General features: G+C 37.8%; 1 protein-coding gene across 2 annotated transcripts in view; it reads right to left on the bottom strand.

The window, feature by feature from the left end:
• The window catches only part of TES (testin LIM domain protein), a 48,277-nt gene that overhangs the window by 17,038 nt on the left and 14,565 nt on the right, over window positions 1-16,674 (bottom strand). For both annotated transcript variants that reach the window (NM_001127634.1, XM_009454021.5), the window contains 1 exon segment: window positions 7,184-7,269. In NM_001127634.1, coding sequence (NP_001121106.1) covers window positions 7,184-7,269 — 86 coding nt within the window.

Genomic DNA, 16,674 nt, shown 5'->3' with positions numbered 1-16,674 from the left:
CAACACACCAATAACGCTAGTGGTAAGAAAAAAGAAATACCTAAGAAGTCATACTATGCCCTATAATTTTCAGTTTCCTAAGTAGAGAAAACCTATGATTGATTCATTATAATTTTAAAAATCATGACTATATTAAAAGCCTCATCTGCATCCTCCAATGTGGTGAATTGTGGTGACAGAGGAGTCCTTGGTAAGAATGTGACCCAAGAAGGGTGGGATGGCTCTTCAACTAGAGCTGTCATCACTAAAACAGTTGGGATGACCACATCCCTTCCAGAAGCCTTACACTGGAGCTCCATTTCTACAAGCAGAGCCAGCTACAAACCACTCTGCAAGAAAACATACTATAAAATCAGCACCAGGTGCCAGAGCTATCTATTGTGGAAATCTGTGCTATTACCACTTACCTAGTTTTAGGTTTTAAAAATATTTTTCTTAGAGTTCTAATCTACAGTGTTTTATATTTGAATCTCCCACATTTAAACTAAAACATTTTACTTTTAGAAATACCTATAAAAACTTTCAAAGTCATTTGGAAGCAATCCAATACATTTATTAAAAGAAAAACCTTGTTGTGGAATTGGAGAAGAAAAGGATGCCACTGTCATCTTGTTATCCAAGAGTGGCCTGAGAATAAGTGGGACGTTTATCACATATTCAATTTCAGCCTAAACTAACCCAGATTCTACCCTTAAGAAAATGAAGAACTTTAAAAACGTGGTTTTATACAAACCTAAAACAAAAACACAAACAGAGTATGGGTGAGCACAATACCCATGTGCAAGGGGCTGTTTGCACTGTGTGTGGATTATCTTTCATCAGATGATCCATAAGTAACTTCTGATGATATATATAGATTTAAACAGCTTGTTTATTTAATTTATTTGTGCTATACTGAGTTGATAGTTTTAAGAGAGTATATAAATCAGTTCCCATATTTAACACAGTTTTCAAACCTCTAAATTTTCTAAACTGTCCTATTGAGCAGTTCTCTCTCCAGATTCTCCATAGGATGTTAAGAAAAGTTCTATGGGGAAAAAAAGGGAAGGGGATTCAGAATTAAGTTAGTTTAAAAGTCTTTTTCATGATTCTTTTAAAAAGGTGCAAAGGTGGATTGGCAGATTGGGAAGCTCTAAGGTGTGGGGATAGAGGAGGGTTATTTGTATAAAAAGTTGTTTGTACAAAAAGAATTTAGCACCATTAACACATATATATGCAAACATTAATATGTATGGCAAATCAAAATTGCACCCTCAAAACTTTACATTACAACTTAAAAGTTCTAGAGTTAAATCTAACTGGTGGAGGAAAGGGAGGAGCGAGGGGGAGGGAAGGAGTGAGAGAGAGAGAAAGAGCGAGCCTGGGAGAGCGAATGCAAGAACAAAACTACCAAAAGTATTGCCTCAGACAAATAAACATATTTACATTTTCAAGCTGAAAAAAATCAAGAAACTATCCTTTATTCTCCCAAAAGAAATTTTTTTGTATCACTATTTGTAAAACTTACTATTTTTCCAAGGCAAGCAGTAGAAACTAGAGTGCTTTGACATGCTGCCAGCATTCACAGTGATTTAAAAGCATGGCCATGGCATTGCTACAAACCATAATTTAAAAGGGTTGGAAGCTGCCCTTTTCTAACAGGGATATACATATATGGATTTAAGTGTGGGCCTCTGTGACAGAATTCAACACAAGTATTAATCCATTTATGGTAGGGAATTTTTAGTTTTCACCCAGCTCTAAATCAATCAGAAATTCTGAACAGATGTATGTTATAATCAAGTAATGCATTTTTAATAAAATGCAACTGTTTTATTAGACTTTAACAAAGGTAAAGCAAAACAATAATTCTGTTACTTAATATGATAAATGACATGGTTGCAATTATATTAATTATACCTTCAATGTGAAATAACTGGCTATACACTCCTGGAAACCTTGGGTCTGTCATACATTTCAATAAACACTCTTTATCTCTATATATTACTTGAAAGCATTCCCAGCAGATAGTGTTTCTTATTGGGTCATTATTAGGCTTCCTGAACCTTTTATTTTCCTCTACTGTTGTAATCATGGGCACACTGAAAAAGGAGAGAGCTCACAGTAAAAGTACACCTTTGTCCACAAGGATGTCTGTGTCACAACAATCACACTTCAGAGGCGACAGCCTGGTGCAGTTCAAAGTTCACTGGCCCTGAGAGTGAAAAATGTGCATTCTAATATCTACTCTGCCATGGAGAAAGGTTTTGGCAAACTCTGAGTTCAAATTCAGCTCTGCTATGTATAAGCCATAACTTTGGTAAGTTATTTAACTTTCCTACGTCTTTGATTTCTCATACATAATAATAAAATAAATATTAGGAGGATTAGGTACAATCAGGTACATACAGTGCTGTGGTAAGCAGAATGTTAACATGGCCCCTATGACTTCTGTCCCCTGGTGTTACTTTCATGATTATGTTACTTTTATATGGCAAATGGGAGATTTTCCAGGCGTGCCTACTCTAATCATGTGAGCCCTTAAAAAGCAATGAGTTTTCTCTGGCTCGCAGCAGAAGAGGAAGTTGGAGGCATGTGAGGTGCAGGAAGGATTCTAAGCAGTGTTGCTGGCTTTGAAGATGGAAGGCATTGTACCTCAATGAATGTGACTGGTTTCTAGAAGCTGAAAGTAGCCAGCCCCCAGCTGACAGCCAACAAGGAAACAGGGACCTTGGTTCTCCAACCACAGAAAATAGATTCTACCACCAAGAATGAGCTTGAAAGCAGATTCTTCCCTCGCACTTAAAGGTGAGTACTTAGCCTGGCCAACACCTTCATTTCAGCTTTTTGAGGTGCTAAGCATAGACAGCTAAGCCCGCTCCCCTATCCCAGACTTCTAACCTGAAAAATAATGGATGTTGGCTGGGCACAGTGGCTCATGTCTGTAATCCCAGCACTTTGGGAGGCTGAGGCTGGTGGATCAGCTGAGGTCAGGGGTTTGAGACCAGCCTGGCCAACATGGTGAAACCCCGTCTCTACTAAAAATAGAAAAAATTAGCTGGGCGTGGTGGCGGGCGCCTGTAATCCCAGATACTCGGGAGGCAGGCAGGAGAATCACTTGAACCTAGGAGGCAGAGGTTGCAGTGAGCCGAGATCACACCATTGCACTCCAGCCTGGGCAACAAGGGTGAAACCCCATCTCAAAATAATAATAATAATAATAATAATAATAATAATAATGATGGATGTTGAGTTAACAGTTGTTGCTTTAACTTGCAAAGTTTGTAGTAATTTGTTATGCAGCAGTAGAAAATTATTACAAGTGCTTACTGGTGTGTGACACATAGAAATCATTCACAAATTATATTATTAATAACCCATGGGCTCAAACAAGTCATTTTAACTTCCTTTGGTTTTAGTTCTTTGATCTGTAAAATGAGGTTCGACTAGTTAAGTTACAAGTTCACTCTAAATTCCTAATAATTAATTTTTAGTCTCCTGCAACTATGGTGATACACCTTGATCCGGCATCTTCCATTCACCTCTCCAGATTTATTCTCCATGCCTCAGTACTCTGTGCTATTTCCCAGAAGGCTGATCCTTAAGGACTACACCTGTGGGCTCCCTTGTCACTGGCAATGGGACAATGGGAGGTGCCAGCAGAAAATCAGAGTGATGAAGAATGAGGTCTGGGTATTTATCTCCTGGCTTTCTGTAAGTATACAAGGTGATAAAAAGGAAAATGATTCCTAACAACTCGGGGGTATGTGGAAGCAGGGGAAGGGGGTGCTGTGGGCTGAACTGTGTTTCCTCAAAGTCATATGCTGAAGCTCAAACTCCTAATGTGACTGTATTTGGAGCAGGGGCTTTTAAGAAGTAAAGTTAAAAGATGTCACAAGGTGAAGGTCACAATCCATTGGAATAGGTAACCTTATAAGAAAAGGGAGAGAGATCTCTTCCTCTCCAGACACACACACACACACACACACACACACACACACACACACACACAACCAAGGAAAGGCCATGTGAGCACATGGTGAGAAGGCAGCCGTCTGTAAGCCAGGAAGAGAGACCTCACCAGAACTCAACCATGTTGGCACCTGATCTCGAACTTTCCAGCCTCTAGAACTGGAAGAAAGTACATTTCTGTTTAAACTACCAGGTATGTGATATTTTGTTATGGCAGCCTGAAAAGACATACATGGGCAGGGAAGACTTCTCAGAGGTATTTCTTGAGCTGAGACTTTTTGTTTCCTAGCGGTGGGAGGTAGGGTTTTCCAGGCAGAGAACACCATGCAATAAGGCACAAAATTTCAGGGAATAGTATGTATCAAGCACTTGGATCATAGAGTGCTTGGAAGGGAAGTGGAAGAGGCTGGAAAAGCAAGCAGAGGCCAGATGTTAGGGTTTAACGTCAAAGGCCAAGAAATTTGCCTAAAAGAAGTCCAGTGGGAAACTACTGAGGGTTCTTAAGTCATCTGAAGTATGTAATAGTATCCATGTTCAAAAGACCATTCTTGTGATTGTGTGAGAGGCCAGACTAATAAAGAGGTAGAGAATAATTTAACTCTGATTTTTGAAATGTGCCCGATGGAGCCCTCAGGGTCCTAAGTCAAGGATCACCATGAAGCTGGAGGAGGAGGCTAAGTGGGCAGGGTCATGGGATCCCATGCCTACTTCACCCACATAAGTTCTGTGGCCCTAGACTAGACCTGGAATCTTTGTTACACTCAGGACAACTAGTCTAGAATATTTTACTTCAAAGACTGTACTGAAAGAGGCTACATATGGAAGTCAAAGGCACCTGCTTCAGCTCTTTTAGCTATGGTGAAAAAGTCAGGGAATTATCAAGAATTCTGAGAGAAATGTGACTGGACCCATGCCAGGAAGATGTCAGAACTACTAAGAAATACCAATGGGGTGGACTGTTATCAACCCCAGCTGAATGACAGGCCATATGCAAAGTCCTAGACTATTATGGCTCTTAGATTTTCAGACTACACCCAGTTGATTAAATGAGTCTGTGTGATAAATTGAAATGTAAAAGGTTATTTTCATGCCATGGAGATCTGCTCTTGTCGGATATATTTTCATCTGAAAATATCGATTAAAATGATTAATATAGACATAACAAAAATGACTAACTTGCTTTAGAGAAAAGATGATATCTCTTAGGAATGAGCTTTAAAATCTCACGAGCGGTTTTTGGCAACTGCATAGCAGAACTAAAAAGAATGCAGGTTAAGTATCTCTTACCCAAAATGCTTCACAAGTAAAATAAAACAGAAGTGTATCAGATTTCAAATTTTTTTTAAATTTTGGAATATCTGCATAAACAATGAGATATCTTGGGGATAGGGCCCAAGTTTAAACATAAAATTAATTTCTGTTTCATATACAGCTTATGTACATAAGCTGATGGTAATTTTATACATATTTTAAATAATTTTGTACAAGACACAAAGGTTTGAATGCATTTTGAATGCAACCTGTCACACGGTCAGGTACGTGAAATTTTCCACTTGTGGCATCATGTTGACACTCAAGAAGTTTTGGTTTTGGAGCATTTTGGATTTTGGATTTTATGTATTATAAGATTGTAAGGTAAAAACTATGCCCAGGAGAGGGCAGTGCAGCCTTCTGTAAAGTTAACTAATAGGCCCAATAGAAAATAGTGTGAGCATTAAGAGCAGAGATGTTCTAATCCATGAAAACTATTTTGTGTTAAGTCACTTTACCTTTTTAAAACATGAGAGACATACTGCCTCACTTCTATGTCCCTTGAAGAGACAGCACAAGGGAGAGCTGCTTAAGTCTTGTAAAAAAAAATTCTGGAAAACTTTAGCTCCTTAAAACTGAAGAATTGTATCAGTTCTAGCAGGTTTCTACTGACTTTCCTATTTTAAACAATTATCTTTGTTTCTGAAAACCGATTCAATAAACTAGTTTTTAAAAGAGATTAATGTCTAAAATTTTATTTGTTTATATTCTCCTTTAATTTACACTGTACACATCTCCAAGAGCTGATGAAAGTATTTATTCTAAACGGTTTCCTGTGGAAATCTGTAGTACAAAAGTGGTTCTCAAATGAGAGTCATCCTAACAAGGTAGCTGCCATCCTAAAACTGTATAGTTATCTTTATTTTTTTTTCCTGCTAATTCTAACTTTGAGCAGACTTGTGAATTACCACTATGGACTTGACAGTCATTCATAAGCACAGGTTTCAAATACTGATTTTAGATTTATATGATGTGCAGTAGTACTTTCAAAACAACCTAAAGATAAGATCTATAGAAAATTCACATTTTTGACTCACTAACATTGTCTTGTGTATATATGCACTTCATTCAAACCAAGACACTACAATTAATTTTTTTCTTAAAAAAATTCAAGTGTTTCAATGGTTTTTCACTAGTAACTTTACAGCTAAAAATTTTAAAGAGATCTAAATTCAACTTCATTTCCTGATAACTAACATATACATGCTCGATTCAGTATTCATATTTGTTTACTGAAAATGTAGAGATGTAAAGTTACCAATTTTTAAGAAGAGAATAATTAAATTATTAAACAGGGCCAGGCGTGGTGGCTCACGCCTGTAATCCCAGCACTTTGGGAGGTTGAGGTGGGCTGATCACTTGAGGTCAGGAGTTTGAGACCAGCCTTGCCAACATGGCGAAACCCCATCTCTATTAAGAATACAAAAAAGAAAAATTAGCCAGGTGTCGTGGCACAAGCCTGTAATCTCAGCTATTCAGGAGGCTAAGGCAAGAGAATCGCTTGAACCAGGAAGTGGAGGTTGCAGTGAGCTGAGATCACACCACTGCACTCCAGTCTAGGTGACAGAATGAGACTTCGTCTCAAAAAAAAAGTAACAAATAAATTATTAAACAGTCCTGGAGGATTACCACAAACTTATTTACCACCAGAAAGATGATATATTCAGTATTTCAGGCTCGAAGGAAATCTTAAAGACAGCAAGCAAATCCAACTCTAAATAGTTATTATGGTCCAATTCACTAAGTCAAACTTAATGACAGTAAGACAGAACACTTTATGTTGTATTCATTTCTCAGAAAAGACAGTAACAGGTCTGCAACTTAGCAACCATGCTGGAGAACTCGAAGATATCTCCACTGTCTGAGGAAGTACTGCAAAAAGTATAAATTACTAATGTGGTTGCAGTTTTCAAAACAATACCTCCAGAAGTGCAGTTCGAATCCTTCACATTTTTCTTTGCATTTTAAACAAGGGGCTCCAAATCCTTGCTCGTGACCTAAGCCCATCTGTTAAAAAGAAAACATCATGAATCTATTATTAGATTCTTTACAAATCTAAAAATTCAATAAATTGCACTTTTAATTCCACTTACCACTTGTGTTGAGATAACTTTCAAACAAATCTTATGTTTAGTCAATGATGATACCCAGGTATGTACATGGCAGTTCCAAGTACATACATAACATATTTTATATTCTGATTGCTTTTTATCATGAAAAGAAAAGCATCAGAATATAACTGTATAGAAAACTACAAATATTGCAAATAACAAAAACTCATGAATTTATGTCTTTGGCCACTACTTGCCCCACAGTACAGCCCCATAGCACAATAGGTACAACACTCAGAAAACTATACCTTAAAAAGCAAGTCTCATCCTGAATAACATATTTTACATCAAACAAGGAATTAAAGATTTTAGGAATTACAACTGAAATAATATTATTTTTATTATGATAAATATTATTATAATAGCTACAATATACACTTATTGAATGCCAGTGCTATGGCTTTAATGTCCGTGCTCCTCCAAAATTCATGTTGCAACTTAATCCCCAATGTACCAATATTAAGAAGCTGGGCCTTTATGAAATGATTAGGCAGTTAGCAATGAGGGCTCCACCCTCATTGATGGGATTAGCCCCTGAGGGAGTGAGTTCCTCTCTTCCATCTCTTCTGAACCTTCCTCCATGTGAAGATGCAGCAACAAGGTGCCATCTTGGAAGCAGAAAGCAAGCCCACACTAGACACTGAGTCTGCCAGTGCCTTGATTTTGAACTTCCCAGCCTCCAGAACTTGAGAAATAAATTTCTATTATTTATAAATTACCCAGTCTAAGGTATTTTGTTATGGCAGCAGGAATAGACTAAGACACAAGGAATAGAGGTAAGTACTTTACTTATATCTCATTAAAATCTTACAGAACTATATAAAATGCTTACAAAGTAGGCAATATGATTTGCCATTTTTGAAATGTTTTTGCTGAAACTCAGAGACTATGAAACTTGCTTAAGATCAAAATGTTAATAAATGGTAGAGATTTGAGTTCAAGTCTTTCTGATTCCAAGGCCTGTGCTCTTCTGCCTGAAGTTGTAGGGAGGCAAGGAGTGGAGAGCTGTATTATCACCCTTGCTATAGCAAACCCTTTTCTTCTTTACCATATTAAACAATAGTCTTTGAGAACTTGCTGAGACATGGCCTAATAAGTGGAAGGAGTGGGGTGCAGATGGCAGAAGGACACAAGGTTGTAATTAAGCTCTTTTACCCAACGAATGATATTGGAAAAAAAAGAGTAGCCAGCCTTACATCAGTACAGTGGCAAACCACCAGTAATCAGATTACTCTGTGTTTTAAATATCACATCAGTGACCATGAGGAATTAGTTACTGGTTAGTGCCTAGAGTAGCAGTTCAAGCTGGACAAGTAATAAGTATTTTTCAATGGCTCTCTTTTGTAACTTTACCAAGTTGTGTTTGTCACTATGCAATCAAAACCACATTGTAACTGGTTCCTTGAAAGATCAGTCTGACATGTCCTGAAGTTTAAGTGAAGCCTTTCCTTTTGTCCTAAAGAAAATGACCACATCCTTTTTCCATAATTAAGGCCATATTCAAACCCAACTGGTCCACACAGTTGCTTAGGAAAACCCACAATACTTTTAAGTTAGACCATATAAAGTATACTCTCTAAAGAATAAACACCTGTCCAGCATTAGCTAAGCTTTATCATCTTTGCCATGTCCATATTACCAATTTTCAAAAGAAATGAAAGTCTTTAAGTTGTATATTTAGTGTCAACACTAAGCTTTTTTTTAAAGCAATTAAATTGTTTCCTTGTCACTGATGATCACAGTTCACACAGTATGGAAATAATGTAGGTTAAACAAAAGACAGAGGGAGACTTTTCTGGTCTTGTGTAAGAAGCATAGTTACATGTTTTCTCCATTACAATATCCATAGTAAAATGAAAAGCAAATCCAAAAAAGTGTTTTCTTTTTCAGGCCCTTTCTAATTTTCCATTACAGAAGAGTTAGTTCTGAATGTGCCTGGAGTATGGATATGATTCATACTATGTTCATGCATCTCCTGCTAAATAAACTCTAATCCCAAATGAAAATTTTGATTACATTATTAAGGCTTAATCACATAGCTTAGCTTAAATCAGAGGCTTTTAAACTCTCTTTTATATAATTCACAACATGGAATAAATTTTACCTCATGACAAAGAACTTGCACATACACATACAAACTTACATGTGTGTATAAAATCCTGATATTTGTGGACAGATAATATCTAGAAATATGCTTCTGCCTCTAAATTAAATGGCCACTTAAATTCTTGCATGCCTTCAGATTGGAATTGCCTGGTCTGAACAACACTGGGCTTATAAAAGACTGCAAACATCCTGGAACAATACCATCTCATTCACTATTTCTGAATGCAACTTGAAAGTTCAGCAAATGTAACTAGAACCTCCATGAGTCAGCAGTTTTTACACTAAGGCTTTGGAGTAGCTCGCTACTGACTTACAAAGTCAACTTTGCAAAGGGGCAAGTTGTTTTCTCCTACCAACTTTTTATCTTTGTAAATCAAAAATAAAATTATAAACCCATGAAGCATCTGAATGGACCCCACCTCTTGGCCAAGGTCATTCCAAAGTGAGCCTGAAAAACTAGTTCAGGCCATGATAGGAAATGGGGAGCTGGGGGTGGGTGGGCGCTGCTTCACAGCTGACCAGCATTAGCAGAAACACAGAGACCTAAGACTGACAGAACAGACTCTGATAAGAAACATTGACAATCTATTCTCTCTGACACCTGCTACCAGGAGGCTTCATCTACATGATAAAACCTTGGTCCTTACAAGCCCCCTTATCATAACCCAGACATTCCTTCTTTGGATTTCAGGTCTTTAGATAATAAGGCTTTCAACTAATCACCAATCAGAAAATCTGTGAATCTGCCCATGACCTGGAAGGACCGCCCCCCACCTCCAGTGGTCCTGTCTTTCCAGACTGAAGCAATGTACATCTTTCATGTATTGACGGATGTCTTGCATCTCTGTAATATGTATAAAACCAAGTTGTAGCCTGACCACCTTGGGCACATGTTCTCAGAGTCTCCTCAGGGCTGTGTCATAGGCCATTGATCACTCATATTTGGCTCAGAATAAGATCTTCAAATACTTTTACAGAGTTTGACTCTTTTCATCAATATATTCTTAAAATAGCTATCATTTTATTTATTAGAATTACTAGAGCTGGTGGTATTTCATGAACTGCTGCTCTTTTAAAGTCTCCCACATATTCTTATTCTGGACAGGGCTAGGCATCTCCCTCATGTAAGAGATCAGGAAAGTAGAATCCAGAGAGGAGGGATAATTTGCTCCTGGTTGCACAGCTACTCAATAGCAAACCAGACCTAAAACTCAGCATCTGGCTCCTGCTCTATTGTTCTTTTGGGGCAGACGACTAGCGTGTCAAATGGGAGCTCTTGTCTTCCAAAGAGTCACTAGCTAATTTCTGCCCCAAAGAAAAGAACTTTCTTTTCCAGAAACACTCTTGCACCACCTCTAAGTGTAGATGACTTTCTGAGAGCTTTAAAAAGGAAGACAAGATAAATAAGGAAGGCTGAGGAAGCTTCGCTGAAGGAGAGGTGCATGAATTACAATGGAAAGGCTGAGCAGTATCTAATTTGGCTCAGAGAAGTGCATTCAGGGCAGAGGAAACACCATACACAAGGCCTGTGGCAGAAGAGGGCAAAGGAAGAGCCAAAAAATTGTAAAGCACTTTCAGAGTGACAGGGCTGGCCTTGAGTAGCAGGCGGAGTACTTTGTTTTGTTTTCCTTTTCATTTTCCCAAGGAAGAAACTAAACCTCTTGAAGCATTCAATGCCATGTCTTAGGCTACCAGCTTAACAGAGGATGACATCCTCAGAGATAGGAGAGACTGGTAAAGAGGAAAGCCACAGGGCAACAGGGGAGGGTGAGGAGCAAGAGCACCTCTCAAGCTCTGCTAGCAGAAGCTCAGGAAGCCCTCACAGGGACCAGGAGACCAGGCCTTGGGAAAAGCAGTAACTTGAGAAACTGGCTCTGTAGGCCGCTCTGGAAAACCCAGAAAGTATTGTTCCAGGGTTCTTTTGCCCTTGGGCCCTGCCTGGAAGGCCAACTTAATCTCTCTATGGACTCTTTCCAGTTAGATTTGTGACTGCCTGGAAAAAGTGCCCCTCTACCTTTCCAAACACAAACACTTTCATTTTCCCCACATGCTCAGACCTAAGTGTGAGGGAACTTTTAAACATCACAGACAGAGAGCAAGTAAGTGAAAGAGTGGAATGGGTCACGGCAATATGATACACTTTCTCCTACTATAACCCAATGGAAGCAGTCCTAATTAAAAACAAACACACACACCAAACACAAACAAAAATGACACCAAGTTTTCAAAATCACTTTTAGCAGCTAGAGAAATTAGAGTTTCAGACTGGCAATAAACTTGTTTTCCTGAGAACATTTCAGTAAGAAATTTATTTTATAGCTATAAGTATATAGCTACAAAACTTAAATCTCATTGATACCAGCACTGAAGATCTCTGACTTATGCCACATAATAATGTGAGAACTTTTTCCATATTTGTATCCTCTTTATCAACCCTCTGTTAGGAAACAAAAACAATGCCTCTCCAAGAAAGAAGATACGTGATTCACACTCTAGCATTTTCCTTGTTTAGGATGTGCCTAGTTTCAGACTGAATTATAATTTAGAATGCAGTTGTTAAATCCAATTTATATTATAAAATTGCACAGTAGCAGACATACCTCTACCAGTGTGAGGCAAATTTCTTCCAACTGAGGCATCTAATCATCTGCTATTCTCCCCTTCATAAGTCAAATGCATATCAGATGAAGGGAAGCATATGGACTCTAATCTGTGGTAAAAGGAGTTTCACAGCCAGAACTGCCCCAAGTACAGTTTCTTAGGGCCTATTCTGGGCAGAGTGTCACAAGAACTGAGGTTCCTCAACTCCTCTTGGTTTCAGTTCAAGGATTTGGAACCCCATCTACTCTAAGGGCTTCTCTAATTTCTCTCCATTATTCACTTTGTATTCAGGATTCCCTGAAGTCCAGGACCCAGAATTCTTCTCATCCCTTCTCTTTACCCTCAGCATAGACCACACCTTCTCCTTAGTGTTCTTCTCCTTTCCTGAAGAGCCAAGGCTATGACTATTCTTGGACATCCAAATCTTGTAGGTTAGTTTCTGCCTACAAGCTGTCTACAGATGTCTGGGCTGGAGAACTCTTGGTGAGGGATATAAATAGGGAAGGTGTTATTTAACGATGCCCAGGGTGCGAGAGAGAGTGGCAGGGAGGAAGGTGAGCCCAGAGAGGCTTAGCTCCTCAGCTAAGGCGAACTAGCTGTTTAGAAAGTGAAATCTAGACCCTTGGACAAATATAACCAAGATAGGTGTACCTGTATGTCATATCTATGTTGTGAGAATTACCAAATATTAAGGAAATTATACATATATATATATATATATATATATATATATATATATATATATAGTTATAGTTATAGATACTAGAGAGCTAATGGGGAACTTTGAAAATGTAGAAAGATCCCTGGAGGAGAGTCAGGAAAACTGTGTTCTGGTCACAGAGTGTCACTGGCGTGTTCAGGGATTTTGAAAGTGATCTTTCTTCTTTAGGCTTCATCTAGATAATGAGGAAATTAAACTAGATTGGCTCCAAGATACCTTTTAATTTTATTGCAAATCATGTGTCAGATTAACTGTGTCTTAGTTTGGTTATTATTCAGCATGGTCATCTGCTCAAAGTTTAATCACTAAATAGAAAATAATTATTTGAAAAAGCTAATATATTAATGACTCTCAGAAGTCAGAATCACTTGTAACTCTGGTGGAGTAGTTTTATAAAGTATGCATAGGAAACAAAAGACTTAAGCTGTGAATGATAAAACTCAGTCCTGTAGCACGTAATTATTTTAACATAATTTCAACAGTAAATGTGATACGGTATTCCCTGCAGACTCAACACTTAGTGCCTAAAAACACATGTTTTTCATAAGCGCACAAGTCTCAAAGCTGTCTACTTCATATAATTTTAGTAACACATTCTGGCCAGCATCAATAAAAGGATATGACAGAATAATTTTTCTTCTTCAGCGTCCAAGAAAACAGGTCCTTTGGATTGACTATATTGGGAGAAATTACAGTCAGGCTTTGGGACTATCTATCAAGGTCCTAAGAAAAAAAAAAAAAGTGACTACATAATTTTACTGTGAAACACGAATCATAGACAAATAGGTCTTAAGTATCTTTAACTGCAGGCTCCATAAACTGAATTTATATTCCCATGATCTGTGCCTCTAAACACCCTTTTATCCCCTGCTTATTTTAGAATAAGAAATGGGAATGGAATCAATGTATCCATATTCATAATTTTCAGCAGTCGAATAGGTTGGCAACATTTCAGGTGACCCTTCTGACCCAGAAAAAGGTACTGCATGTCAGATACTTAAAAAAAAAAAAAACAAAAAAAAGAGTATGGAACATCTGGTATTTCAAACATGGTCTGAGTTGATCTGGAGACAATTTGGGTCTGGAAGATATTATGCAGTATTCAGGGTGAGATCATCTGATTCATGCTGTTTTCATAACCAAATTTCCCTCTGGAGTAAAGAATCCTATGTGGTTACTAAACAAGCATTACTAAGACTTCTTTAATAATATTGGAATGAAGGTAGATCATATGAAATATACATCTCTCTCTCCCACTCCCGCTTTCTCAGTGTGTGTGTGCATGCATGTTTATCCACCTATCATATATACACACACATATGCATGTATATATACACACATATATATTCATATTACACTCCTAAAGAAGCATTTTAGATTTTGTTCATCCAGATAAATATTCTGGACAAAGGAACTACATATCTAAATAATTCCTCTTAGCAAATGGCTCTCTTAGAAATCCAGTGTGATCTGTGAAGTCCCCCACCCAATCAATATATTTTTATTAAGATCTGACACAAGATTTAAAATTTGTTTTAGTTCATTGCCTGTTTCCAAATCTCTAACAAGATTTGCATTACCAAAAAAGTGTAGGTTGGCCAGACACGGTGGCTCATGCCTGTAATCCCAGCACTTTGGGAGGCTGAGGCGGGTGGATCATGAGGTCAAGAGTTCAAGACCAGCCTGGCCAAGATGGTGAAACCCCGTTTCTACTAAAAAAAAAAAAAATAACAAAAAATAGCCGGGCGCGGTGATAGATGCCTGTAATCCCAGCTACTCGGGAGGCTGAGGCAGAAGAATCGCTTGAACTCAGGGGACAGAGGTTGCAGTGAGCTGAGATCACGCCATGCACTCCAGCCTGGGTGACAGAGTGAGACTCCATCTCCAATAAATAAATAAATAAAATAAATAAATAAATAAAATAAAAAGTGTAGGTTACACAGAAAACCAAACTTAAATATAAAAATAGTTGCACACTTTATTAGTTTGCCAACTTTCTTAGGTAAGAATACAAAGAACTAGTGTGATTAAGAGCTACAATTAGTCATTCCTAATAAATCTGCTACATTTCTCTTTCTTTGCTAATAAAAACAAAAACTTCCCATGTCTCACTTACTCAAGGCTAAAATACATGAGAAGAAGACTGAAGACAAAGTTGTCACCACCCACTTGGTCACCCAACCTGGGGCCCAGAGGCCTCCTTGTCCTTGTCTAGCCATGCTTATTATGCTCCAAATTCTAGTGTCTCTTTTCTAAAAACCACACAGTCTGCTCCCTCATCTGCACTCGAGTGTTCATGTTCAAACTCACATCATATCATCCTGAGACCACACTCTCCTAACTGATCATTTTGTATGATGTTGTATTGCTATTCTCAAAATTATTTTAATCAACCTAAAGATAATCATAACACGCCCCTTGCTAGATGGTTTTAATAAGTTCAATGAATTTCACGTTTCTTAGCATGCAAAGAAGCTCCTTTAAAGCCTGGCGCCACCTGCCTTCCTCACACCACTCCCCTCCAGCCGCTCTCTGTTTTAAGCGGAGCTTTTCACTTTGCTTGAACCTCTGCTCCTCTTCTTCTCCATCTGCCAAAGTAGTTGTCTCTACTGGGCCCATAGACTCAATTCTAATGTCAGTAACTCTGTGATACCTTTCTTTAACTATCCCCTCGGCACAAATTGTGTTATTAAGTCCTTCCTTACTATACTATGATTGTGTGCACATCAATTTACCCCCATTAGATTGTGAGCTTCTTGTTCATATTTGAACTCCTAGTACCTGCCAGTGTCTGAGATTTACAATAGTGCTAGAAAGTTTTATTTATTTAATTGTTTTAATTATCAAACAATCTTTATCATAACATATCTTTATCCCAAGGAACTTCCACTGCCTTTTTACACACACACAAAAAGACACTGGAAGGGGTGGTGATAATAAAAGCAGCAGCTGATTTTTATTGAGCACTTACATTGCCATGCAGGGTTCTAAGTATTTTACATGGATTATCTCATTTTAACCTCGTAACAATCTTATGAGAGTCTGAGATTCTATTACTACCCACATTTTTATCCACATGAAGAAACTGGGACAGCTGTGACTGCTCCTAACCAATAAATAGTGCCTCAAGATAGGTCATAAAATGGAACGCCCTGATAAAGAAGCCCTATTTCCTAAATCAGTTTTAAAAATAGAATGTAATGGAATTTTTAACTGAAGACCAAATATTATAGCTCAAGAATAGAATAATCAGTTAAGGGTCTTTAGTTGTCAACATGGCTCATCCATAAGGAAACAGGAATAAAACTATTTACTGCAGATTCTAGGATTCATTTCCACATCCCCTCACCTTTTCAGCTTAGATGTATAAAGCCAGAAGCCCTGTATGCATCTCTATCACGAAATCCACTGTAAGCCAAATGGTCAGAAATCTTTTTTGTTCACAGACAGCAGTAAATAATCACATAGACTATTATGTTAGGAATGAAAAGGAAACAAGTGTTCTTTCTGCCTAAATATTTTGTAATAAAATATATTCTGGAGGTAGTAGGTCAAGTTTTCTGGGACTTTAACAAATTAAAGTGGATGATTCCTACTCAATCTATCCCTACATTTCTTAAGGCAGTAACAGTATTAAGTTAATGACAAAGGTATTGTCATCAAGACAATTTCTCTACTTGAGTTTGAGATGTAATCAAGTTGTAGCTGATTACTCAAAACATCTATACCTCAATACATACAGTAACATATTTGAAGAAGAGCAGAAATAGATCCTGCTACATTCTAGGAAACAATAATAAATTTTAGTTTTGGCAGGATATGTTGAAGTGTTTTTAACTATACTTTAAAAAATGAGCACTGAGGGTTGTGATG

Source organism: Pan troglodytes, chromosome 6 (genome assembly GCF_028858775.2).
Source record: "Pan troglodytes isolate AG18354 chromosome 6, NHGRI_mPanTro3-v2.0_pri, whole genome shotgun sequence".
Taxonomy (NCBI): Eukaryota; Metazoa; Chordata; class Mammalia; order Primates; family Hominidae; genus Pan; species Pan troglodytes.
The sequence above is the reverse complement of the archived record's forward strand: the minus strand, read 5'-3'. Positions and strand labels throughout refer to the sequence as shown.